This window comes from Protomyctophum parallelum (assembly GCF_964188405.1).
Source record: "Protomyctophum parallelum genome assembly, chromosome: 19".
In the NCBI taxonomy this organism is placed as follows: Eukaryota; Metazoa; Chordata; class Actinopteri; order Myctophiformes; family Myctophidae; genus Protomyctophum; species Protomyctophum parallelum.
The window spans coordinates 16,565,437-16,593,021 of record NC_139717.1 but is presented as its reverse complement, the minus strand read 5'-3'; the positions used below and the strand labels follow the sequence as shown (position 1 = coordinate 16,593,021).

At 45.3% G+C, this 27,585-nt stretch overlaps 1 protein-coding gene across 1 annotated transcript in view; it reads left to right on the top strand.

Moving 5' to 3' along the window:
- Window positions 1–27,585, top strand: part of utrn (utrophin) — a 285,060-nt gene that overhangs the window by 81,289 nt on the left and 176,186 nt on the right. The window contains 13 exon segments of the mRNA XM_083790820.1: window positions 962–1,134; window positions 5,118–5,268; window positions 7,599–7,774; window positions 8,809–8,944; window positions 9,460–9,603; window positions 11,527–11,679; window positions 11,793–11,894; window positions 13,619–13,733; window positions 14,142–14,371; window positions 15,397–15,514; window positions 15,664–15,869; window positions 17,964–18,118; window positions 19,118–19,307. Of these exon segments, the coding sequence (XP_083646946.1) occupies window positions 962–1,134; window positions 5,118–5,268; window positions 7,599–7,774; window positions 8,809–8,944; window positions 9,460–9,603; window positions 11,527–11,679; window positions 11,793–11,894; window positions 13,619–13,733; window positions 14,142–14,371; window positions 15,397–15,514; window positions 15,664–15,869; window positions 17,964–18,118; window positions 19,118–19,307 (2,049 nt within the window).

Sequence of the window (27,585 nt, the reverse complement as noted above, 5' to 3'; positions counted from 1 at the left end):
TTTAAAAAAATGTCTTCTACATCCTGACAGTTTTCCGAAAAAGCTACGTTTCCATGTCGGTCGTACTTCGATTTTTAAAAAATAGCAGACCTACAAGCTATGAGCTTGTAGATCTGCTATTTTTCAATAGCTAAAGCATTAAGTGTTTTTGAAAATCCACGGTCCAATGCGGGGGGGTCCTCACTTTGAGAACCCCCGCATTGGATCGTGGACCACCAAATGGATTCTGTGGCTGTAACTCTGAGAGTGTAGAAATCTACACTCTCAGAGTTACAGCCACAGAATCCATTTGGTTCCAGATAATCTATCTGGGGACCCCCTGGAACCCCCTCAATGACCCCTGGCTGGGGGTCCCCAGACGCCAGTTTGAGAACCAATGTTTTAACCCATTGAGACCTGAGACCAGATTCTATAAAATGTCTTCTAAATCCTTTCAGACAGTTTTCTGAAAAAAGCCTATGTTTCTATGTCAGTGGTTCTCAAACTATTTCATGTCAAGGACCCCCAGGATTATATTTAATTGGCCGCCTGACGCCCCATCTCAAAATTGTTTCAGGGATCGCCCAGAAGCAAATATTTGAGTTTGATTGATTGATTGAAGAATGTATTAAAAGATTGGAGAATTACAGTACATTTCAAGCACAACTCAATACAAACTGTGGACGACACCATAAAGCATTACACTTACAATAGGGTCCACCATGTTCAATTCACCTTAAAAGTCAAAAGTGTTCACTGGGAAAGAATATATATTCAAAGATTAGCTCAAATTTTCACGATTTAAATAAAAATAGCAGATCTACAAGCTCATAGCGCGGCTATGAGCTTGTAGATCTGCTATGTTTCAACAGCTAAAATAATGGTTAAAGTGGTTAAAAGCTATAGGACAACTCAGGTCTCAAGACGTGCCTGATCTTGATGATGAACCTGATATAATATCTTTATGCTTTTTCTTTTTTAGAATATCAAGGAGAGCCTCGACCGCCTAGGCGACCATGTGGTATCGATCCACGAGCGCCAGCCCGACACCACCCAGGGCGCCTCGCCCAGCGAAGTGGCCCAGATCGGAGACGCCCTCACCCAGCTCAACGCAGAGTGGGACCGGCTCAACCGCATGTACAACCACCGCAAGGGGTGAGCCTGGACGAGATATCTATCTAAAGATGGAGTGCTGGGATGTTTGTATTTTATCCAGTTTTTCATGTGTTTTTGAGGTGACAGTACTTCATTAGTGGTTGTTATGTGCAATCAATGATGTCGTGGAGGCTGAAACCTTGACAGTCAAACGTGCCAATGAAAAACACTGTGATATATACAGGGCTCGAAATTGCGACCATTTTGGTCGCAAATGCGCCTGAATTTTAATCTGTGCGATCTAAAAATATTACTGGGAGCACCAGTGCTACTGCATATAATTACTGTAGTGCGACCAAAACGATCGCGACCGAAAGTTGATTTCAACTTGTAGAGCATAACGATCTGAGCATGTCAAAAGTTCCTAGTCCAGAGTTATGATTTTTTAAAGAAATATCTCCTTGGCTTCTTCTGCTCTTCCTCTAACCTCCCGTCAGTCCGTGGACTGATTGGGTGATTAACATCAGCTGGACCTCAGCTGTGAGAGACAACAAAAGGGCTCAATTCAATGGAATATGTGGAGGCAACACACACACACACACACACACACTAGACATTTTCCTAGACATGAAAATTAACGATGTTATGAAAATAACTTCTCATAAATATATACAGTATATATATATATATATATATATATATATATATATATATATATATATATATTTTTTTTTTAACTTCAATCAAAAAGCAGGCCTACATAAAACAAGGGTTTTGTAGCCATTTACAAATCCAGAAATTATAGCAGAGACAGTATTTAGAATTTATTATATTTTCAACTGGTTTATTGCCACAAAAATGCCATCTCATACCAACTGGCTTGTAGGCCAGTGGTTCCCAAAGTGGGGTCTGGGGACCCCTAGGGGTCCTCAGCTAAATGATAGTAAGGAACAAAATGGACCCTTATGGGTCTGAAACTCTGAGAGTGTACTACATACTATGGGTAAACCAATTTCACTGTACATTTGTACACTCAGTTAAATTAACTTTGATTTTGCAATATACAGTGGGGTCCCAGAGATAGAAATGGGGAACGGTAGCCTAATTCAGGTCAAACTGGGGGTCCTTGAAATGTAAATAACTGAAAATCACTGCTAGAGCCGTACAAATCTTCTCTTATGGGTGTCCCTGGCATATATTTTCAAATGGGGGTCCGTGGGCTAATGAGTGTCAATTTGGGGGTCCTTGACATGAAAAATGTTGGGAACCACTGTTGTAGGCTACAAGTGTAATAATAATGAATGTAAAAAATCGATTACATATTGGTGCTCGTACAATTTTGGTGGGTGCTCCTAATTTTTTTCTGGTGCTTCTGAATTTGGGAGCACCAGTGCTACCAAGTAAAAAAGTTAATTTCGAGCCCTGTATATAGTGACATCACAGTAGCATCCCTAACGCCTAACCCATCCCCCTTTATCATACAACAGCTGTGGGTGCGGACTCATTCCAGGTGGATCACCACCCATCACCACCCACCAGGCAAACCAGGCATACTTAGTGAACTGGTGGGTGTGTCCACATAAAAACATAATTTTAACAAATACTGTACAGTATGCCGCGATTCGCTGAGCATCGCATTACCATGGTGTGCCACAGGGGTACACGGATATCCCGGGCAGGTATGTGCCTGTCCTTTAATTAATTAATCCCCAAAGGTAAATTGAGCCGTTACAGCAGCATAATGTGACCAGATAAATAAACTACAAGACAAACAGAAAAACAGACACAGGTGGACATAAAAACAACAGACCAGGGCCAACATGGGACCATATGCATAGAGCGAGACAGTTCTTTATGCATTTGCATCATACAGGTGCACAGACGCAAACACAGCATTGTGCTTTACCAGAATTGAGGTTAAATCCGGGTTTTTTGTGTTTATAAGAGCAGTGCAGAATGAGCTAAAAAATACTAAAAGGTTAATGCTGAAAAAGGTTTCAGCAGTCAATCAAAACAAATGTATTCATAGAGTGGTTTTAACAAATCACTTTGTCACAAGGTGCCTCCATCACGAGAAGAGAAGGACATATGGAATCAAATGAATCAATCATAGTGTGTGTGTGTGTGTGTGTGTGTGTGTGTGTGTGTGTGTGTGTGTGTGTGTGTGTGTGTGTGTGTGTGTGTGTGTGTGTGTGTGTGTGTGTGTGTGACCTGACCCATTTTGAATGTCGACTGTCTGATTAGTCTAGAGGCGGCAAGAACAGATGAACAGATACACACCCATCCACACACAACTGCATGCGTACACAGTATGCACACACACACACTCTGGTGGTGACCTTGATTATTGTCGGTACTGTTCCTTAGGCACAAACAAATGTGTTGTTGTGCGTAGACACTCGCTCTCCCTCACAGACTCTGTTGTCATTCCATTAATTCACTCACTGACCGACTCCATCATTCATTTGCAGACAAACTCACTCACTCACTCTACACATCAACACTCTCTCACTCTCACACAGGCTCACCGGTGACCTTGATTACTAGACACACAATTTATTGGGCGTAAACAACAATACGTTGAGCACAGGGTGGGAGCACACATTGCGATGAACTATAGGCACATTTTGAAGACGGGACATTTATGGATCTGTGCCTTTTGCAATCACGGAGTCCTTCGATCTAAATAATGGAGTATACAGATGAAATGATACAAAAAAAAGTAATGTGGTGTGTTGTGACCTTGCAGATCAGCCATATTCAATATTGTTGCACCACACCATTGCATAACAAAATATAAAAATAGGCTGTTTTATCGCTCTGTATTAAGAGCGTCTGGTAAATGCCCAAATTGTTAAGTGGTTACTTGGACAAAGTATTTTTCATGTCGATTTTTTTACATATTATTACAAAAAAAAAAGAATGTGCCCTCTGGTAGTACAGGAGTAAAGTGTCTGTCCACCACAGTGGAGTTCAGGGGTTCGAATCCACGCGCATCCGGCTTGGCCAAGCGTCTATGAATATAATTGGCTGATTTGGCTCTATGCACACAGAATAACGGCCCGCTTCCCTACTTCCTTGACAGGTGTTATACCATGATACTTAAGGCTCTGTTCCATTTAGTGTACAGTGGTTCTCAAACTTTTTAATTTCAAGCCCCCCCCCCCCCCCCCCCCCCCCCCCCCCCCCCCCCCATAACTCTGAGAGTGTACGGGTCCATTTGGTTCCATTTGTCAACTCTCAGAGTTACTGTACACACCCGTATGGGGCCATTTGGAACCCAATCAATGACACTTTGAGACCCACTGGTGAGTGTTTCCAGTGAGCTAACATGCACAATAGCATCACCGTGACTCTGTTTGACGAGGAATGGAACAGAGCCTTCATTAGTATCAGCGGTAACACCTGTGAAGGAAGTGTGTGCATATAGCCCATTGGCCTGTGTTCAGTGGAGGGAGGCGGGGAGGGTTGAAATTTGGGAATGTTGAGTCCCAGTTTGGGCTTCTTACTGGCAGGTGTGCCCATAGGGTACAAACAGCAGTGGGAGAAAAGAAAGGGGTGAAAAATATTGGCTTCTCTAAATTATATACTGATGAATAATTGTATATAAAAATAACACGCGCACTCCTCGATTATTCTATTAATCAAATAAGCAATCGATTAAAAAAAAGAAGATCCAACAGAATATATTGTTGAAGCAGCTTGTCCAAATCTGTTTCCTTCTTGGATCAGATTGGATCCCGTCCATGAGGAAATAGCCCTGTTGTGACCGAAATGTATTTTATTTTCGGGGGGTAAAGGAATTTTTAAGCCTTTTTATTTGAACGTGACAGTGGAGAGAAATGTGGAGATATGAAATGTGGAGTGATAGTAGGGAAATGTTATCCTGCAGTGCAGATGGTCTGGCCAGGCATGCCGGTAATATAACTGGGAACTGTTTTGGCAATTGCTATCACTGTTATGTTCGATTCTAATATGGTGTGTGACTGTGTATGTGTGTGCGCGTGTGTGTCTGTCTCTCCGTCTGTCTGTCTGCCCTGTAGGAGGTTTGACCGTGCCTTAGAGGAGTGGAGGCAGTTGCACTGTGACATGAATGACCTGGGCCAGTGGCTGGCGGACACGGAGACGCTGCTGGCCGAGAGCAGCGGCCCCGACGGACAGCTGCACCTGGACACCGCCAGGAGACACCAGGAGGTCAGGACGGTCACAGGACACTGCTGTCTCTCTCTCTCTCTGTCTCTCTCTGTGTCTCTCTCTGTGTCTCTCTCTGTCTCTCTCTCTGTCTCTCTCTCTCTCTCTGTCTCTCTCTCTCTCTCTCTCTCTCTCTCTCTCTCTCTCTCTCTCTCTCTCTCTCTCTCTCTCTGTGTAATAACCCCTGCGTTTAACCCATTCTGAGATCAGATTCTAAAAATGTCTTCTACATCCCGACAGTTTTCTGAAAAAGCTATGTTTCTATGTCAGTCGTTCTTCGATTTTTCAAAAATAGCTAAAGCATAGCATAATGCTAACACCTGGGCGGGGTTCCCGCCCAAAATGGGTTAAACGGAGCAGGGGCATTTATTCGGAAGAGGCGTTTAATACGCAGCATGGTGTCAGACGCCCGGTGGGTATTGGGTCGTGGGTGGGTATTTTCGGTAGTGCTACTATTTGGAAATTTAAGGTCAATGTAAACCAACCATAACTGATGTATTAACATAGGAGCCATACTGAATGTTTACTTACCGAAAAACTAAATTAATCCTAGCCAATGAATACGCAACAGCAATATGTTTTCATTAGTGACTGTAACAGCTGGGAGAGTTTGATTGAGATACTTTAAATATGCATACCAATGATCATTGTACTGTACCTAATCAACCGACACATCACATCTACGGTATTTTAATTGTCCAGTGCAGTAATTATATAGTGCTGGCAAAGTACAGAAGTGAAAACGAGAGTCGTGTGCGAGATGGCAACGGAGAGAACACATTTTCTTAATTGGCTTGGCTTCATTATTACTAATTGCCTCCTCCCCATAGAGGAGTGAGTTCTTTGAGGGGTCTGACATACCTGGATTGCCTCTCCACCATTATTGGCATCGTCATGCACCTGACTGCCAGAGCCAGGGCTGCCCTTGCCTCCAGCAAGCTTGTTCCTTCCACTAACTCTTTATTAAGCGGGATTTATACTTAACTGCACACCTGTGTCACGCACCGAAGATAGCGGATCTACAAGGTCAGCTTATGAATGGTGCATTTATATAGCGCCTTCATCCAAGGCGCTTTACATAGATTGTGCATTACATTCACCCATTCACACACGCATTCATACGCCGATGGCGGCGGAAACCATGCAAGGCACCAACCTGCACCTCAGGTGCAATTAGGGGTTCAGTGTCTTGCTCAAGGACACTTCGACACTAACTCTGGGGGAGCCCGGGTTTTAACTGGTAACCTTGCGGTTACCATCCGGCCACTCTACCCCTGATCTACCGCCGCCCCAGCTTATAGATCTGTAACTGAGCTCGTAGAGTTAACTATTTTCAATGCACAACACCGGCGCACAACTAAGGTCACATTCACACCAGAGAGCTTTGCTGCGATTAAAACGAATCCTACTGCGCATTTTCAGAAAGTGCACTTCGTTTGGCAGGTGTGAAGGCTCATTCGAATCCTAATGCGTATCAAATAACCACATTTTACTCCGAGCAAAAACAGAGGTTTCGCTTCACTTCCAATCACACTTGATTACGATTCGGTGCAGGTGTGAATGTAATCCGCAGTAAATAAAGGAAATGAAGCAAACAATGTGGCGGGTGAGGAGCTGAACACCGTTGGAGACGGAGAAGGCATATTTTACGCAGCGCAAAGATGTCCCGTGGATACCGTGGATAGACGTGGTCGAATGAGGAGACTGAAGCCCTGATCGAAATTAGGACGAGTACATTAATCAATTGCTTAAGAAAACACATAAAAACACTGCAGTGTATTATAGCCTACAGAATATTCTGTCTGTCTGTCTGTGTGTGCGTGCTGTCACTGTGTAAACCTGTAAACAATTTGCGCTGCTGTCTGTTATATCAGTGCGCTCAGCTCTGTGCCTCGTCAATGTTGAATATGCAGATCTATTTCAATTTTAAAACATTAGACATGTCATTTAAAACGGCAAAAGCACATGACAATAGTATATCAGGCTTTTTATGAAGCACAGAAACGTGTGATGCAAGATCAAGTGTGTGCAAAGTGAGAGATCAATTAGCTGACTCACTCCCCAGGCTGACTTTAAGCTCACTCTTCCTACTTTATGGGTTCTGTTAAATCTCTCTCGGTGGAAGTGGAGACTCTGCAGCATAAATCCCCATTTGCCACAAATCACACATGCGTGTCAATCGAATATTTGTCCCCTGGAAAGACAAACTCGAGCCGGGGGATTTGGGCCTGAGTGAAAGGGTTCATGTGCTTGTATTGATCCATCCTTCTTCCCTCTCTCTCGCTCTCTCTCTCCCTCTCTCCCTCTCCCTCTCTTACACTTGCCTACTTCAGGAGCTGGAGGAAGGCCTGGTCCACCACCAGGCCGTCCTGGCGGTGCTGAACCGCACCGGGGAGCAGATAATCGGACAGCTGTCGGCCCCCGACGGACCTCTGCTCGAGGAGAAGCTGGCGACCCTGGGCCAGCGCTGGAGGGCCATCAACCGGCAAGTCCTTGACAGACAGCGCAGGTATTTGTATCCATGGCAACACACACACACATTTTGACCTGAGATCAGATTCTATAAATGTCTTCTACATCCTGACAGTTTTCTGAAAAAGCTATGTTTCTATGGCAGTCGTTCTTCCATTTTTCAAAAATAGCAGACCTACAAGCTCGTAGCGTGCCACTCGGTGGCGCGCTATGAGCTGATCTGCTATTTTTCAATAGCTAAAGCATGACATGATGCTAACACCAAAAGGGTTCCCACCCAAAATGGGTTAAGGAGCTTGGATTCAGATGTCAAATAGGGACAAAGATGCGATCGCTGTTTTCCAAACACTGGTATTTTTTGGTTTCCTACGTTTTTATTTATTATTGTTTCAATAGGCCTACACATTGAAACATTCCCCAAAAATAAAATAAAAATAAAAATCAATCGATTACATTTGTGATGTAATCTCACAAAGAAATCTAAGAAAATCCATAAATTAGAACGTTTTGTGAGCTTGTAGATCTATTCTTTCCACTAGTTTGGGTCCTGGGTAGACGTACAGTTTCTCTTTTGGGTCACGGGCTAAGAAGTTTGGGAACCACGGGTAATGAATCATTCCCTTGAGTATTATGGGCCATAGATCATCTTGATTTTATAGCGTGGCTTTGTGTAGAGGGTAGAGCTCCCTTTCCAACAGTGGCGCAGGCAAGTTAACCAAAAGTAATATTAGCTCATAACTTTCTGTATCGGCAGGTGAATGTTATCAGCATGCTCGATCAGCATTACAGCTGTAATATAAATGTAAATGTTAGCATTAGACCCTGTGACATTTTGGGCAAATGGAGATGCGTGTGCATGTGTTTGTGTGCGTGCGTGTGTGTGTGTGTGTGTGTGTGTGTGTGTGTGCGTGTGTGACATGCTGTCTTGATTCGGAATGCATTTACTGTACATTCTGGTGCCTTTGTCTATGTGTGTGCTTGTCTGTTTGTATCCGAAATCCATTACCCTCTCTGCTTCCTTTCTTACCTGTGTGTGTGTGTGTGTGTGTGTGTGTGTGTGTGTGTGTTTAGGCTTGCTGGAGGTGATCCAGCTCTGTCAGACGTGGTTCGGAGAAGCGGGGAGTTATTTGTGTGGCTGGAGCAGGCAGAGAGTGCTGTCAGCTGCCTCCCTGTCACCGCCACTGACAAGAACCTCAAGGAACTCAAGGTATGGCGAGTGGCTGCTGCACCTCCTCCACCCTCGTTTGACTCAACTGAAGTTTCACGGGGTGGAAAATGCAGTTTCTATTTCTGCTGCTGAAGCGGGTCAGAATGGTCAGCTTAGATTGCATTTTCAGGTTTTTTTAGTTTTCTTTTCTTATTTTACTGCACAACTTAGTGAGTTTTCCAATTTCTCTATGCCCAGTCTTGTGCAGTAGGTACAGCATTGGGATTTGAAACAGACTGTGTATCTTGCATATGGATTTCAACCCATTTACAAAAGTTAAAATTCAGACTTTGCCATCTATCTCATCTGTCTCTCTCTCTCTCGCGCGCAGCGCGCGCGCGCACACACACACACACACACACACACACACACACACACACACACACACACACACACACACACACACACACACACACACATTATTTTCTCGCTCTGTCCCCGTGTCACTGGCATTAGTTAACACGTATATATTGAGTGATTCCTGGTAAGGTCAAAGGCTTCCGTCTCTCCGACAGGCACTGGCGCTGGAGGTGGATGCTCAGAACGAGCGTCTGGGTTGGCTGAACCAGCACGGCCCACAGATCCTGGCCAGCGTCAGCTCCCAGGAGAGAGAGCAGCATGTGGCCAAGCTCCGAACCATCAACCTCAACTGGTGCAAGGTGAGAGAGAGTGGCACTGGAATTCAATGCATTCAAAGTAAAACTAAATATTTTTATTTTTTAGCTTTATTGTTGTTGGCTTACGCGGCCGCAATTGGGGAGATCACTTCCGTTTTCCCGTCTCTGCAAATGAGAGGAGAAGAAAAGGCTAATACCATTAACTCACGTTCGCCATCTTTCTCCAGAAATGTTAACATCTAATTCGCGATGCCGTGCAAAATCTGAAATCTGATCCGAACCTCGGATGTCTGATCAGCCCAACGGACAGCGACGTAGTTTTCGAGAAAAGAGCCTGAGAATATCGTAATTATAACAGTAGTCTACGCATGCTCGAGCACGTTCTGTGCGTCCAGGGGTGAGCAAGTTGTTGCCTAGCGACCGGCTCAGGGCTACAAGTAATCTTTTAACGGTGCTGATCTAAAATGTATAAACGTATGTGTCAATCACAGACAATAGAGGGCTATTGGCCCAGGCCGTAGCGTAACGGTCTGGGCACCGGACTGGTAATCCAGTCGCAGTGTGCCGCGGGTTCGACTCCCGGACCCGACACGGCCTTTACTGCATGTCATCCCCCCATCTCTCTCCCGTTTCCTGTCAGCCTACTGTCTGTCCCTTCAAAAATCAATAAAAGGCGTAAGCCGCAAAAAAATATAAAAAAAAAAAAAAAAATAGAGGGCTATTAAAAAAAAAACATATACATCAACAGCAGGCAATCTTTGCTGTTGAGTCACCAATAATTGCTGCAATATTTTATGTACAAAAACATGCAGCGTACCTCGAACCCCACTGCACCCACAACCACCACCCTACCCACGGCAATATGCTTTCACCCTGCCCCACCCCTCCAGTGTTCATTCACCCACAACCACCACCCTACCCACGGCGATATGCTTTCACCCTGCCCCACCCCTCCAGTGTTCATTCACCCACAACCACCACCCTACCCACGGCAATATGCTTTCACCCTGCCCCACCCCTCCAGTGTTCATTCACCCACAACCACCACCCTACCCACGGCGATATGCTTTCACCCTGCCCCACCCCTCCAGTGTTCATTCACCCACAACCACCACCCTACCCACGGCGATATGCTTTCACCCTGCCCCACCCCTCCAGTGTTCATTTCGTCGACTAAAACTATGGCGAAACTTTTTCAACTACCTTTTTTCTCTTCCGTGGACGAAAACTAAATGAGAACTGAATAAAATCGAAGCTATAGACTGAGCGCCGAAGTCCTGACGTCACTCGTTCATCCCCTGGTTCATGGAAGTTTTTCTCTATGGAGAATAACACGGGGTCATCTTAAAATCTTCTCATATAATAAATGTGGTCCAAAAGTAAACAAACTGTCTCGGCAATATTGTCGGGGAGGTGTCTCTGTATCGTTTACGACCGTCAGTCAGTCATATTTGATACAGACTAGCAAAAATGTAACTAATTCAGCAGCAGTAACATTAGCGTCAGTTAATTCTTCATATCCATATGAGTGAAATGGCCTCGATGATTTGTTTGAGGCGATCTAAAATCCCCCTATGGGGATTACAATGCTAATAAAAAGTACATGAACCCGTGGCCGTGGGCTTAGCGCCCTCTACTGATATTGAAGTCAGACTTCGGTGCTGTATGATGACTAAGAGTAATTATATTGATATTTCTGTTAAGCTCACATCTTGCACACATTGTGATTTTGTAGATCGGCTATTTTCAGCATGCAACCAAGTGTAAAATCCGCCATTACGACATCAAGGCCCTCCAAAATACATTTTAGTCGACTAAATCAACTGTACCGGTAGATCATTTAGATGACTTTAGTCACCTTTTCAGATGACTAAAATGAGACTCAAGCTAAATGCTTTTTTTGGTCAAAAGACTAAATCAAAATGAGCTGTTAAAATCACCACTGCACCCCTCTCCCTCGTACAGGTGAACCGTGAGCTGTTGGAGAAGGTGGGCGAGGTGGAGGCTAACTTGCAGAGCCACAGCCAGTTTGAGGACAGGATGAACAGACTTACCGACTGGGTCCTGGTCACACACCAGACACTGACGGCCAGAGGTCTGAGCCACGCCCAGGCACAGGTAGAGAGTCTCTCTCACATCTCTAAAGAGCACAATGCAATGGACTGACGGATATGCACACTTTGGTGCCTGAAATCAGTAACCCACTGTTCTCTGCACCATGTGTGTTGTAGGTTCTAGAGGCCTCCATGAAGGAGAGGAAGAGGGAGCTGGAGGACCTGCTGGCTCGGTCCATAGACCTGCAGAGGAGACAGCAGCTGATGCCGGAGGAAAAGGTCCACCCGTTGATATAACCCTTTTTTGACCTGAGATCAGATTCTAAAAATGTCTTCTACATCCTGACAGTTTTCTGAAAAAGCTATGTCAGTCGTTCTTCGATTTTTCAAAAATAGCAGACCTACACGCTCGTAGCACGCCACTCGGTGGCGCGCTATGAGCTTGTAGATCTGCTATTTTTTTTTTTTTTTTTTTTAGATATTTTTTTGCGGCTTACGCCTTTTATTGATTTTTGAAGGGACAGACAGTAGGCTGACAGGAAACGGGAGAGAGATGGGGGGATGACATGCAGTAAAGGCCGTGTCGGGTCCGGGAGTCGAACCCGCGGCACACTGCGACTGGATTACCAGTCCGGTGCCCAGACCGTTACGCTACGGCCTGGGCCTATCTGCTATTTTTCAATAGCTAAAGCATAACATAATGCTGACACAAAAAGGGGTTGCCCCCCAAAATGAGATAATCACGTGCATCTCAGAAATAGTTGTATTTTATCACTGGAATTTCTTCATGTTTTTTTGCCTGGTAATGTTTCTTTAGAGCACTTTAAACAAACATTATCAGGTGCCTCAAAAAATAGGAATTAAAACAAAAAATCAGAAATGTAGCACATCCAAAACAAATTATAAATTACCAGGCCTGAGGCGCCTCTCGCTTCACAAGAGTGCAATTTTTGCTTTGTGTTCAGAGGTTTGATGTGATGTCTGAACGTATGTGTTAGCGGTAGTCAAATGGATTGGCTGTGTGTCTACTGGTATTGTCATGTGTAGAGTAAGGTGGATTGACTGTGTCTACTTGTATTGTTATGTGTAGAGTCAGGTAGATTGACTGTGTCTACTTGTATTGTCATGTGTAGAGTAAGGTGGATTGACTGTGTCTACTTGTATTGTCATGTGTAGAGTAAGGTGGATTGACTGTGTCTACTTGTATTGTTATGTGTAGACTGTAGAGTAAGGTGGATTGACTGTGTCTACTTGTATTGTTATGTGTAGAGTAAGGGATTGACTGTGTCTACTTGTATTGTCATGTGTAGAGTAAGGTGGATTGACACTGTCTACTTGTATTGTCATGTGTAGAGTAAGGTGGATTGACTGTGTCTACTTGTATTGTCATGTGTAGAGTAAGGTGGATTGACACTGTCTACTTGTATTGTCATGTGTAGAGTAAGGTGGATTGACTGTGTCTACTTGTATTGTCATGTGTAGAGTAAGGTGGATTGACTGTGTCTACTTGTATTGTCATGTGTAGAGTAAGGTGGATTGACTGTGTCTACTTGTATTGTCATGTGTAGAGTAAGGTGGATTGACTGTGTCTACTTGTATTGCCATGTGTAGAGTAAGGTGGATTGACTGTGTCTACTGGTATTGTCATGTGTAGAGTAAGGTGGATTGACTGTGTCTACTTGTATTGCCATGTGTAGAGTAAGGTGGATTGACTGTGTACTGGTATTGTCATGTGTAGAGTAAGGTGGATTGACTTTGTCTACTGGTATTGTCATGTGTAGAGTAAGGTGGATTGACTGTGTCTACTGGTATTGTCATGTGTAGAGTAAGGTGGATTGACTGTGTCTACTTGTATTGTTATGTGTAGACTGTAGAGTAAGGTGGATTGACTGTATCTACTTGTATTGTCATGTGTAGAGTAAGGTGGATTGACTTTGTCTACTTGTATTGTCATGTGTAGAGTAAGGTGGATTGACTTTGTCTACTTGTATTGTCATGTGTAGAGTAAGGTGGAGCAGTTGGCAGCCGACTGGAAGGCTCTGGACAACCGGTTGAGGGATTCTCTCCATCAACCTGTGTCTCCGTGGACGCAGCAAGTTGTCCAGCATCAGCAACTCGGTAAAGTCCATCTCGGTTATTCTAGTGTCTACTTGAAGATGTCCTTTTTTCCCCCCATATAATTCCATTCACATGCATCTCAATATCCAATAATATCACTTGCACTTAAATCCTCTATTTTATTGTTGCATTTAAATTTTACCCTTTCAATTATATGAACATACATGATCAGCCAACATCTGCAGGGGAGATATTAGACTTTTAGGCCGTCAGTCTGAGGTTGTGAGCCACTGCGTAATAATAGGTAAATCGTAATTGCTGTCATGAGATACTTTCTCACGCGACAAACACCAACGTTCCCAATCGGTAATGTTTCTATTCTACATGTGACAATATAAAAAGAGGAGGTAGACGTGTCAACAAAACATGTTTGCAGCCAAGTCTCTCAAACCCCGCCCCGCCCCCCAGTGTCTTCGGTTCCCTCGGCAGTCCAGATGGCCAGCCTGGTGAGTAGCAGCAGCGAGGACCCCCACCGCCACCAGGCGCCCCACACCCCGGACACGGTGGCGCCCACCGACCTCAACGAGACGGCCACGGAGCTGGCCAACTGGCTGCTGCTCATCGCCCAGATGCTCAAGTCCAACATCGTGACGGTGGGCGACACGGACGAGATCCGGACCACCGTGGGCCGTCTGCAGGTGGGAATGGATGGATGGATGGATGGATGGAGGAGGAGGGCGGTTGTTATGAGTCAGTGGTTTTCAACCAGCGGGTGGTCCCCCAGCTAAATGATGGAGAGTTGGTAACCAAATGGAGATAGATCTTTAACCCATTTAGGCCTGATGTCGAAATAAAAAAAACCTTCGCTCTGAAAGAATATATATTCAGGATAAGATTTGTGACTCATTTTCACGATATTTCCAAAATATCAGACCTACAAGCTCGTAGCGCGCCACTTGGTGGCTCGCTATGTGCTTGTAGATCTGATATTTTTCAATAGCTAAAGCATGACATAATGCCAACACCAGAATGGGTTAACTCTTGAGAGTGTAACTGTTACGCTCTCAAGAGTTGGACGAATTATTATTTGGATTGAAGTTTGCCTGTTATCTCTCCTAATGGTACCGACTCTACCAAATCTTATCCAACGATAAATATGCTAAGTTTTGTGTCTGAGAGAGGCTAATTGTCATCACATGGTGGTCCGTGGGCTCAAAGGCCGAATGAATAATGGGCCTTGATATGAAAAGGGTTGAAAACCACTGGCCTATAAGTGATAACGCAGTTGTGCCTGGGTGTCGCGTGCCGAAGAAGTTAACATATTGTGGAGCGGTTGTTTTCCAACGTGTGATATTTTCCATGCAGTCCACTTCCAGTTGTGAAGTTTACACAGCTTTTTTGTAGTTTTTATGCACTTATGTTTTTGATAAGAGGACACAAGTGTATTGTGGGGGTGGGCATACTTAATATGTGTGAGTCCATGGACCCCCGATGCTTATGGTCCTGTGTCTGTGGTCCATGGACCCCCGATGGTGTCTGTGGTCCATGGTGTTGTTGTGATTATGTCCATGTGTGTCTGAGGTGTGTTTGTCTGTCAGTTTGATTACTGTTTATTTGTTTATTTCACATTATGCTGCTTTGACGTTTCAATTTCCCTGCAGGGATAATAATAAAGTTCATCTCAATGTGTGTGCGTTTGCGTGCGTGTGTTTTGTCCTGGCAGGTGACTAAGATTGACCTTGAGCAGCGCCACCCCCAGCTCGAGGATATTTTCACGCTGGCCCAGAACATCAAAAACAAGACGTCTGACCTGGACATTCGCACGTCCATCACAGAGAAACGTACGTCCACAGCAGCACCTTCACATTGAAATCATCATGTATTGAAAATACATCTATATGTTTAGCTTATTTGAATATGCATATCTGTATACACTGGCTAACTACAAGCAAAGCAAATTACTAAATGTCTCTTTTGTATCTCTGTCCAGTGGAGAAAGTTCGCAGCCAATGGGATAGCACGCAGCATGGCGTCGAGGCACGCCTCAGGCAACTGGACTACATGATTGGCCACAGCAACCAGTGGGAGGAGCAGCGGCAGGAGACGATGGCCCTGATTGGGCAGAACGAGAGGCTTTTCCAGAACCTGTTGCAGCAGTCCAGAGACCCACTGACAAAACAACTCACCGACAACAAGGTGAGGGGAATTTAAAACTACTCACCGACAACAAGGTGAGGGGAATTTAAAACTACTCACTGACAACAAGGTGAGGAGAATTTAAAACTACTCTAGCATCAGTATTATAATGACTCAAATATTAAATAATCTGCATATCAGAATCCCCACCACCTCAGGACATTGTGGTACTGCATCTAAAACTGCTTTAAAAGTCCAGAAAGAAATGACAAGGCCTGGTTATATCAGAATGGTGATTGAGGCTCAAACCATTAGAAATAACTTTGAGGGACATAGACAATATGATATTAAATATTAAAAGCAGTTTTAAAATGCATGTTATTTGCGCTTTAAAACTACTCACTGACAACAAGGTTGGGCAGAATGTAGCATTGTTGACATGCAAATTGCAGTACTAGATTTATTTTTATTTTTTATAATGGTTGAGTTAGAGCAGCCATCGACAGCCCGTACATCCAAACAGAAAAGTCAGGTCTGCTTGTATTAAACAATGTTAAACTCACGAACATTGCAGCTGTAAAGAAAGCTTGAATTATCCTCTTTCAATCTGCAAATGGTTTGTTTCATAAAACTCTGCCCCTATTTTCTATTTCTGTCAAGAAATTGTTGGAGTTTGGAAGCACTCATTTTCATCAATGTCTTCCCGTGCTTCCAAACTCCAAAACTTAAATGAAATGATCACCTGCAAAATAGCTCATAACAACGTCTACGGTGGATTTTTATCAAACATTTGCAGATTGAAAGGGCAGACTTTTCTGTTTGGATGAATGGCTGGTGTCGATTGATGGTGTTCTCTAGATTCAACCCATTTATATAAAAAAATAAGTGTTGCCAATTGTGGCTAGTTCACATGATGGCCAGTTTGCTCTTCTTAACCTGGACTCTGTCCCATCTGACTCTCTGAGCCCTATCGTGGTACTGTCCTTAGAAAAATGCACTCTGGAGTCAAGTGTAACGGACTCCCTGTGCTCGTAATGGACAAAGATAACTCGATTTGGCCCAATGATCCTACTGTATGGAACGGGCAATTTATCCACTTGTAATCTCCATGAGGTGGACACGAGTGAATCAATCATTTTGTCCGTAATACGGAACATTAACCCACATTGACCTGAGGACCAGATTCTACAAAATGTCTTCCAAGTCCTGAGGGTTTTCTGAAAAACGTTATCAGTGGAGCTCAAACATTTTGAATTAATCTGTATTTGGCCGCGGACCCCCCATCTGAAAATAGATTGTTCCAGGGACCCACCCCCCCAGAAGCAAATATTTAAGATTTGCGCCACATTTTCACGAGTTTTCCAAAAAATATCAGATCTACAAGCTCGTAGCGCGGCACCAAGTGTCGTGCTACGCGCTTGTAGATCTGCTATTTTTCAACAGCTAAAGTTTAAAATAATGGTTAGTGGTTGAAAGCTATAAGGTGACACGGATACGTCCTCAGGTCTAAATGGGTTAAGACCTTAATATGCCCTGCTACACCCATGTCATCCATCACGTTAATTGTAATGCTGATTTTAGTTTTCGGACAACTCATTCCGCTTCCTCCAAGCAGCCAATCTGCAGTACAGCCACCCGAACACTAGGGGGAAACTGTGCTCAACAGACGACAGTTACTAGACTAGAGTTTCCCCCTTGCCATCTACAGCAGTGGAAAGTAACTAAGTACATTTACTCTTACTATATTTACTAAGTACTGTACTGAAGTACACTTTTGAGTTATTTGTACTTTACTTGAGTATTTCCAATATTTTTACTTCTCAAAATCTCATCTAACGATAACAACAACTATGCTTTCGTTTTTAGGTCTGCAAGGCTAAATGTCATCAAATGGTGGTCTGTGGCTCAAATGCTGAATAAATGATGGGACTTGATAAGGAAAATGGTTGAAAATCGACAAAATCACATGATATTTAGTCGACTAAAACTAAGACATTTCAGAGGACTAAAATCTGACTAAAACAAGATAAAGTTTTATTCAAAAGACTACGACTAAACTAAAATGAAAATGTTGCGGTCAAAGGCAACGCTCCGTCCAAGGACAGCCTTTTAGCTGGGTGTTCATGTCATGATGTGACCGCTTGGTTCCCCCAGGCCTTCGTCCAAGACCTGGCCCAAGGCCAAGCCTCGGTGGCCGCCTTTAACGAGCTGTCCAATCACCTTCTGCGAGAGTACGCCGCGGACGACACCCGGAGAATCAAGGAGGTCACCGACAAACACAACGCAGCCTGGAACACCCTCAACAACAGGTAGACACACTCACCCACCCACCCACCCACTCACCCACCCACCCACTCACCCACCCACCCACTCACCCACCCACCCACTCACCCACTCACTCACTCACCCACTCACTCACTCACTCACTCACTCACCCACCCACTCACCCACCCACCCACTCACCCACTCACTCACTCACTCACTCACTCACTCACCCACCCACTCACCCACCCACCCACCCACTCACCCACCCACTCACCCACTCACTCACTCACTCACCCACTCACTCACTCACCCACCCACTCACACACACACCCACTCACCCACTCACTCACTCACCCACTCACTCACTCACCCACCCACCCACCCACTCACTCACCCACTCACCCACCCACCCACTCACCCACCCACTCACCCACTCACTCACTCACCCACCCACCCACTCACTCACTCACCCACCCACTCACTCACTCACTCACTCACTCACTCACCATTCAATATTAATTACCAATGAGCAGTGGTGTACTGTACTTGAGTACAATTGTGCGGTATTTGTACTTTACTTGAGCATTTCCAATACTTTTACCACTGATATATAAAGATTGAAATATAAAGATATGAAGTTTTTCAGAAAACTGTCAGGTCTTAATGGGTTTAACCCATTTAGACCTGAAGCAGATTTAAAAAAAATTAAAGGCTTCTAAATCCCTAATTCATGTTTTATGTGGTTCTCAAACTATTTCATGTCAAGGACCCCAAAGATTATCTGTATTTGGCTGCCGACCCCCATCTGAAAATATGTTCTTCCAGGGACCCCCCCAGAAGCAAAGATTTGAATTAAAAATGTTCGCTGTGAAAGAATATATGTTACATTTGCACATGTTTTGCACAATAGCAGATCTACAAGCTCGTAGCACTGCACTCAGTGCACACTATGAGCTTGTAGATCTGCTATTTTTAGCATAACATAGTGCTTAAAACACCGAAAGGGGTTCCCGTCTTGAATGGGTTTGAATGTGTGGCGACAGGGCGGGCGACCGGCAGGCGCAGCTGGACGGCGAGCTGACGAGGCTGCAGACGTCCCTCCGAGAGCTGGAGGCGTTCCTCAAGTGGCTCCAGGAGGCGGAGACCACCGTCAACGTGCTGGCCGACGCCTCGCAGAGGGAGGAGCTGGCTCAGGACTCCGCCCACGTCAAGGAGCTGCGAGGGCAGCTGGAGGTACGTCGTTAAGGCCGGGGAACCCAGGAGGGGAGCGCTGGGGTGTGTGTGTGGCTTGGTGCTATATCATCCATGGACAGGTGCTATCCTATTATTTTGTCGTCATCCTTTGTTAACGCACCCTTCAGTTAAAGGACAGGGGCTGTGTGTGCGCGCATTGCCAGTTAAAGATGTTTATTTTATTGCTTGTATTTTTTTGTGGCTTTCGCCTTTATTTTATATATTTTATGGAGGGACAGACAGTAGGCTGACAGGAAATGGGGAGAGAGATGGGGGGGGTGACATGCAGTAAAGGCCGTCGGGACCGTCCGGGAGTCGAACCCGCGGCACACTGCCAGACTGGATTACCAGCCAAGGTGCCTGGACCACTGAGCCACGGCCCAGGCCAACAGTTGAAGATGTTTAACTGAGACTGTGTGCTTTCAAATGCAGCTCCTTGATCCACTTGTCCTATTGCTGAACAGGAATTCTGTGTGTGTGTGTGCGTGTCATTTGCACAGACCTCCCCCACTGGGGGAGTCTGTTGACACATGCTATATTCCCCTTTTATCATTTCATGTCATGTTTAATTCAAGAACCACTTCACCTAACTTTCACCTCCCAGATAAAGTATCCCGAAGCCGCGTCGTATTGAAGTCAAAGGGTCTTGTACATATCCGACATGCAAAAGTGTAGCTTTTCGGCGAAAATCGCCGTTTTTATCACAAATATGGGACCTATGTGATTCATGCAAATCCGTTAAAAAAATGTTTGGGAGGGGTGAGGGGGTCTGTGGGTGGGGGACTGGGTGGAGCCCTAGCCCGCTGCCCGGAGCAATGAGCATTCTCTGACGGACTAGTCTCGTGAATCACTGTATGATTCTGAACGATATTCTGCTTGCATCTGGGTGGCATGATGTGCTCCGCGGAAGAAAAAAAAAACTTCTGTTTGTGTGATCTCGGCGGGAGTTGGGACAGACGGTCCACTTTTGACACACTGTCTGTGACTCGCCAGTTAATCCCATAGTTTAGCTGGAATTGTAGCTGCTAATAGTTAGCATTAGCAACGTTAGCACCTTGCGCTGTCTGTGGTGTGGACACGCCGGCGTCACTTTCTCTCGCTGTGGGTATGTCTACACCACAGCGGAAAATCTTTTCCGCAGCCGACACTTTCGGTTGTCGGCTGCCGACACTTTGACTTCTTCCGGGGCTTTGGGCGGTCCCCTACACGGAAGCCTATTTATGGCCTGTAGTCCTCTATTTCGAAGTGGGCGTGAGACTAGTGACAAGTGAGTGACAACCTGTTGACACAGACAAAGGCGCATTCTAGTGTAGGATATATGTTGCTGGCTTGCTACTTGGCTATAGAGTTAAGACTGTCTAGTCGACTGGTTAATGTACGTGCCTTTGAAACGGAGGGCCCGGGTTCACCTCCCGGCCGAGGCTACAATAATTTTGTTTTTGACGACTGGCGCGACGGCCAGCTTACATCTGACGCTCTCCTCCGCGGCAGATGTAAGCTGCCGACAAGCATAAAAATTAAGTGTGTCACCCGGCGGTGAGAAGGAGATTTTTTATTGATTGATTTAAATATTTATTAACAGTTTGCAGAATTACAATACATTTCAAGCACAAACTCAATACAAAGACTGTTAACTGTGAGTGGACAACCCAATTAAGCATTACACTTGTTTACAACAGGGTCCACATTGTTCAATTCATCAAAACATTTAGAGACGTACAAATAGACACTTCTATATAGTTAAAAAACAGAACAGGAATTCATCATAAAACAGTGTTCCCTGACCGGGAATCGAACCCGGGCCGTGGCGGTGAAAGCGCCAAACCTTAACCACTAGACTACCATGGAGAAGGCTGTGGAGGCTGAAGAGAACCCGCTATTTTATAAAGTATACAATTATTTTCAATGTCATCAAGGATCAGGGTTACAGTAAATGACAATGTAATTCAGCCAGGGGTGCCATGGATGAAAAGATTACAGGGGTGATCTGAAGCAAACATGAGAACCAATGCTTTACTTTATTTCTTCAGACGATTTTGGACAGACAATGTTACTTTGAGGTGCCCAGATATCTCCCTGTATCCCTCGACATTCACAAGTTCCTCCCAGGGGCGTTTGGGTCTGTGAAAGAAGAAAACTCCAATTGAAACTCCGCCCGTAGATGGCCTGCAGGCTGCATCTGTTCCATTGGCTAGTGCATATCACTGCCGGGTGACACACTGCTTGTCGGCAGCTTACATCTGCCGCAGAGGAGAGCGTCAGCTGTAGGCTGGCCGTCGCGCAAGTCGTCGGCGGAAGTGGAGCATTTTCTCCATCCACCAGCTGTCTAAAAACCCGCTTTTTCGGTTGCCGACAGCCGAGACTGTCGGCTGCGGAAAATATTTTCCGCTATGGTGTGGAAACAGGGTGTGTGTGCTCGCGTGTGCATTGCATGCGTGCATGCGCGAGTAAATAAATAAAGCACGCTCGTGTGTGTGTGTGTGTGTGTGTGTGTGTGTGTGTGTGTGTGTGTGTGTGTGTGTGTGTGTGTGTGTGTGTGTGTGTGTGTGTGTGTGTGTGTGTGTGTGTGTGTGTGTGTGTGTGTGTGTGTGTGTGTGTGTGTGTGTGTGTGTGTGTGTGTGTGTGTGTGTGTGTGTGTGTGTGTGTGTGTGTGTGTGCGTGCGTGCGTGCGTGCGTGCGTGCGAGTAAATAAATAAAACGCTTGATACATACAACTTGTACCTACATCACCCCCCCCCCCCAGGGCTTACATATACTAAATAGATATATTAAAAAAGAAAACATGCAGCTCAACTGTTGAATACGGAGAGGATGGTATACTTTAGACTAAGGCTAAAATAATGAAGTAAACTGACCCTGTTGACTGTATTATAATTTATTATTTTGCCAGTGAATATAATTTATATTTTACATGATATGAAGAGTGTAACTGTAAGGGATTTTGAGATGGGAGTGCGATTGCTGGACCCGTTTTTAAAAATCACACCCGTGTGAAGTGAGCGGCACTCTTATCATCTTCTCATCCATTCATTGTCATTTTTGTGACTAATTAGGACAGAAATCTACTGAATATAGGAGGGGCTAGTGCTCCTCAAACTGTTGGAGTAAATTAATTGTTCTATGACTATCAGGAAATTAATGTTAACATCTTGCTCAATACTGACTATAGATTTGTACTGATTTAGTAAATCATCTGTCATTTTTGAGTGGTGCAACCACTCAACCACACTATAGACGGCTACAGTATGTGTGTGTGGCTGTGTCCCTGGGTCTGTCCCTGGCTGTGTCCCTGGCGGTGTCACTGGGTCTGTCCCTGGCTGTGTCCCTGGGTCTGACCCTGGCTGTGTCCCTGTGTCCCTACTCCCTGGGTCTGACCCTGGCTGTGTCCCTGGGTCTGTCCCTGGCTGTGTCCCTGTGTCCCTGCGTCTATCCCTGGCTGTGTCCCTGGCGGTGTCACTGGGTCTGTCCCTGGCTGTGTCCCTGGCGGTGTCACTGGGTCTGTCCCTGTGTCATTGGGTCTGTCCCTGGCTGTGTCCCTGTGTCATTGAGTCTGTCCCTGGCTGTGTCCCTGTGTCATTGGGTCTGTCCCTGGCTGTGTCCCTATGTCCCTGGCGGTGTCACTGGGTCTGTTCCTGGCTGTGTCCCTGTGTCCCTGGGTCTGTCCCTGGCTGTGTCCCTGGGTCTGTCCCTGGCTGTGTCCCTGGGTCTGTCCCTGGCTGTGTCCCTGGGTCTATCCCTGGCTGTGTCCCTGGGTCTGCCCTTGGCTGTGTCCCTGTGTCCTTGGGTCTGTCCTTGGCTGTGTCCCTGGATCTGTCCCTGGCTGTGTCCCTGTGTCCCTGGCTGTGTCCCTGTGTCCCTGGCTGTGTCAGAGCACGAATATAGCGTTATAGCATTTGTTCATCACCAAGTGTCACTGTTGCACAGCCTAACACACAGGCCGGGGCGGAGGGCTAGTACAGTGCAGGAAGTAATTAATTTGAACATCTTTCTACATACTGAGAGTAATAGATTTGTGCTGATGACTAAGTGTAGTATATACTGTCCCCCACGACCCCCCCCCCCCCCCCCCCCCCCCCCAAAGTGGGTTTAGTACCGATAAACGCTCAAAAAATCTGCGCCGCGGCTTTGCCCGCGGCACAGCGTCGGGCCCCGCACACTGTCACCTTTTTCACCTTGGGCCTGTTTGCATGCCTGACATATTCTGACTGCTCTGACAACCTTTTTTCCCCATTTCTCGTTTGGATTACACGCCTGTGTGGCTCCATTCACACAGACACTTCCTCCTCCTGTTAGACTGCACCGTTCATACTTCGAAATCGTCACTGCTCATCCAGAATGTCCAAGACCGTTACCTTTCCATGAATGGGGTTGATGCTATTGACCCTTTTTCATTTACGGAAGCCATAAAAATATGAAATATGGAGAGACGACGTCTCTGACCGGCTTCAACAATACACAATGCTTCATCTACACACATCTGCTGTATAGCTCTGATAAGTAACCCGCGTTAGGCAGCACAATACGCTGATGACACACACACACACACACACACACACACACACACACACACACACACACACACACACACACACACACACACACACAATGCCTCAAGGCCATAATGACGTGCTCCATCCCTTTGTCTCCTCCCTCTCTTCCGGCACCCTTTACAAGCAAGGCCAAGGTTTCTGCTGTATACGGCGGTGGTTTGCAACCCTTTTCACGCCAAGGCCCGTTATTTTTCCGGCATTTGAGCCACAAGGCACCATTTGAAGCCTCTCAGACCCAAGAGTGTTTTGTTGTCATTTGATAAGATTGTGTCCACAATTTCATGCTGTCTTGATGTTGGTACCATAGGAGAGATAACAGGCAAATGTTGATCAAAATCACAGACTTCTTGCTAATTAACTTAACCCATTTAGACCTGGGAACGATTCTAAAAAAATGTCTTCTAAATCCTTGACAGTTTTCTGAAAAGTGGTTCTCAATGTTTCATGTCAAGGACCCCAAAACTTGTGTAATTGGCTGCCGACCCCCATCTGAAAATATGTTGTTCCAAGGACCCCCCCCCCCAGAAGCAAAGATTTGAGTTAAAAAAGGCTCTGAAAGAATATATATTCAAAGATTTACACTACATTTTCACGATTTTTCAAAAATTACTGACCTACAAGCTTGTAGATCTGCTATTTTGGGGGGGGACCACCTGGGGACCTCCTCAAGGACCACCACTGGTGGAGAACCACTGGTGTACTGTACTGTAGCCGAGACGCACGTCTGAATGCTCAGCTGGGTTTCCCAGAGCGGTCGTCAGACAGTCTCTCAGCAGCTCCGGGGGTGTGACACGGTATACTGATGAAGCATTATGGGAAAGGCATCGTGCCTCTCTGCTGATCACGCTTATGTTTTTACGAGGCTATTGTTGTCATTACGCCAACCTCTAATTCATCAGTATCGACCCCGGGCTAGTTTGGAATTCTAGGCCAGACGCGCATATATACAGTAATACATAATGATTTTTTTTTTTTTAACTGTTCACAGTTTTCACTTATTTTAATCGTAATCTTGGCTGACAAAGCTGCACGTCTTCATCTTAATTGTGTTCTGTTCGACCGTCAGGCCTCTCCCCTCTCATCACATAGGCCGTTATGAAAGATGAAGTCCACCCCACAACACACACACACACACACACACACACACACACACACACACACGTCTTATGTTATTCGGAATCAGCATGCTCTCTCTCTCTCTCTCTCTCTCTCTCTCTCTCTCTCTGTGTGGCACAGCTGGTGTTAAGATGGATAGGAGCTGAGGTTAATGAAATAGAGGAAATGTAAAAGCAGTGCAGCGAGTAGAAGAGATGAACAGAGATACTAGGACAGTACGTATACTGTTCAGAATGCCTTCCCCCTGCAGTGACCGCACAGTGCCCATCGATGTCCCTGTCTGTCCAATGTCCAGCTGTCTGTCCTGCTTTAACCCATTCTGACCTGAGATCAGATTCTAAAAATGTCTTCTATGTCAGTCGCTCTTTGATTTTTCAAAAATAGCAGACCTACAAGCTCATGAGCTTGTAGATCTGCTATTTTTCAATAGCTAAAGCACGACATGATGCACCAAAATGGGTTCCCGCCCAAAATTGGTTAACCCATTCAGACCTGAGGACGATTCTACCAAATGCCTTCTAAATCCTGACGGTTGTCAAACCTGTTTCTGTCAGTCATTTTCATCATGTCAAGGACCTCCAAGATTATATGTAATTGGCCGCCGACCCCCCCCCCCCCCCAATGGGTTAATCCCATTTTTGACAGTTACAGTATAGGCCTTTGTTTTCTCCACCAATTGTGGATTTCACAATTTCAGGCCCAAGGGTTTGGTTTGCTGGCAAGCACAGGAACTATTATTTTTTCTTCTTCAGCTAATGGACTCATTTTAACATTTAGAGGTCGTATCTATTGTAATCGGGATCACACACGAGTGGTTTGTGTTTTTAACCGAGGACGTGCATGAGACGTGTGCAATTTGTCTGTGTAAGCAACCGATAACTTTTTTGGCAAACTGTGAAGGACGGTTCAGACACCGTGTGTGTGTGTGTGTGTGTGTGTGTGTGTGTGTGTGTGTGTGTGTGTGTGTGTGTGTGTGTGTGTGTGTGTGTGTGTGTGTGTGTGTGTGTGTGTGTGTGTGTGTGTGTGTGTGTGTGTGTGTGTGTGTGTGTGTGTGTGTGTGTGTGTGTGTGTGTGTGTGTGTGTGTGTGTGTGTGTGTGTGTGTGTGTGTGTGTGTGTGTGCCTTTACAAACCCTTCTGGCTCCATGTGATGCCAGTTAATGTGAGCGTTTCTCATTTCCATTTCCCTTTTGCTATTTAATTCAAATGGACGGCTGGGTGCTGGTGTAGTTCTATGGTGCAGCATGGATTTGGGTTAATTTCATCATGTTCTACTGCAGTTTGCTGACACAAAGCCAGCATGGAGCCTGACATGAACCTACTGTGGGAAGTGATTACACGCACACGCATACACGTGTGCACAAAGTGCACATGTCATGATGAAAACCACTTCCCATGATGGCCTTTTGCCCTTTCTGCTACATACCCTTTTATTGCTTTCTCTCACTGTGTGTGTGTGTGTGTGTGTGTGTGTGTGTGTGTGTGTGTGTGTGTGTGTGTGTGTGTGTGTGTGTGTGTGTGTGTGTGTGTGTGTGTGTGTGTGTGTGTGTTCTCTAATGTAACCTGAAGTTACTGCAGAGAATTCTCGAGCGCATGTCGTCAGTCCTCTGTCTCACCAGTGGGAACACACCGTCCGGTCAGCGCTGTATGGAGTGAAGTCCTCGCCGGGAGTTAAATGAACAAGGAGGATTTGACTGTTTAGCATTAAACAAGATTTAGCAGTGCACTATATATATCCCCCCCGTTAATGCCTAGTGAAGTGGAATCGATATGGTGTGGAATGACTGAAAGGGACTGCGCAGGTAAAACGGTTACGGCGGTAAACCTTTTGTATGAACCAAAGCTCCAGTACAGCGCAGCTGACCTCAGGTCTTTTTGAGCTTGTAGATCGTCTAATTTCGGTTATTATTGTTTTAGAGCATTTGATGTGAAGCCTCGACCTGTGATTTCTTTCACCCGGATGACATCAGGGACAGTATTACTAAAACATGATAAACATCACTTATTTTACATTGTATTTTTAATAATCGTTTTTTTTTTTTTGCATTTCCTTCTTCAGCAATCTCCTTGTGTTTCACGCATGTGCACCGATGTTCACTTCCTTGTTTATTGGCCGACTAAAGTGGCTCATAACTCTAAATCTTCCGCTCTCTCCATGGTTTTGCTCTTCAGCTCTCTCCATGGTTTTGCCCTTCGGCTCTCTACATGGTTTTGCCCTTCAGCTCTCTACATGGTTTTGCCCTTCGGCTCTCTACATGGTTTTGCTCTTCAGCTCTCTACATGGTTTTGCCCTTCAGCTCTCTACATGGTTTTGCTCTTCAGCTCTCTACATGGTTTTGCCCTTCAGCTCTCTACATGGTTTTGCCCTTCGGCTCTCTACATGGTTTTGCTCTTCAGCTCTCTACATGGTTTTGCTCTTCAGCTCTCTACATGGTTTTGCTCTTCAGCTCTCTACATGGTTTTGCCCTTCAGCTCTCTACATGGTTTTGCTCTTCAGCTCTCTACATGGTTTTGCCCTTCAGCTCTCTACATGGTTTTGCCCTTCGGCTCTCTACATGGTTTTGCCCTTCAGCTCTCTACATGGTTTTGCTCTTCAGCTCTCTACATGGTTTTG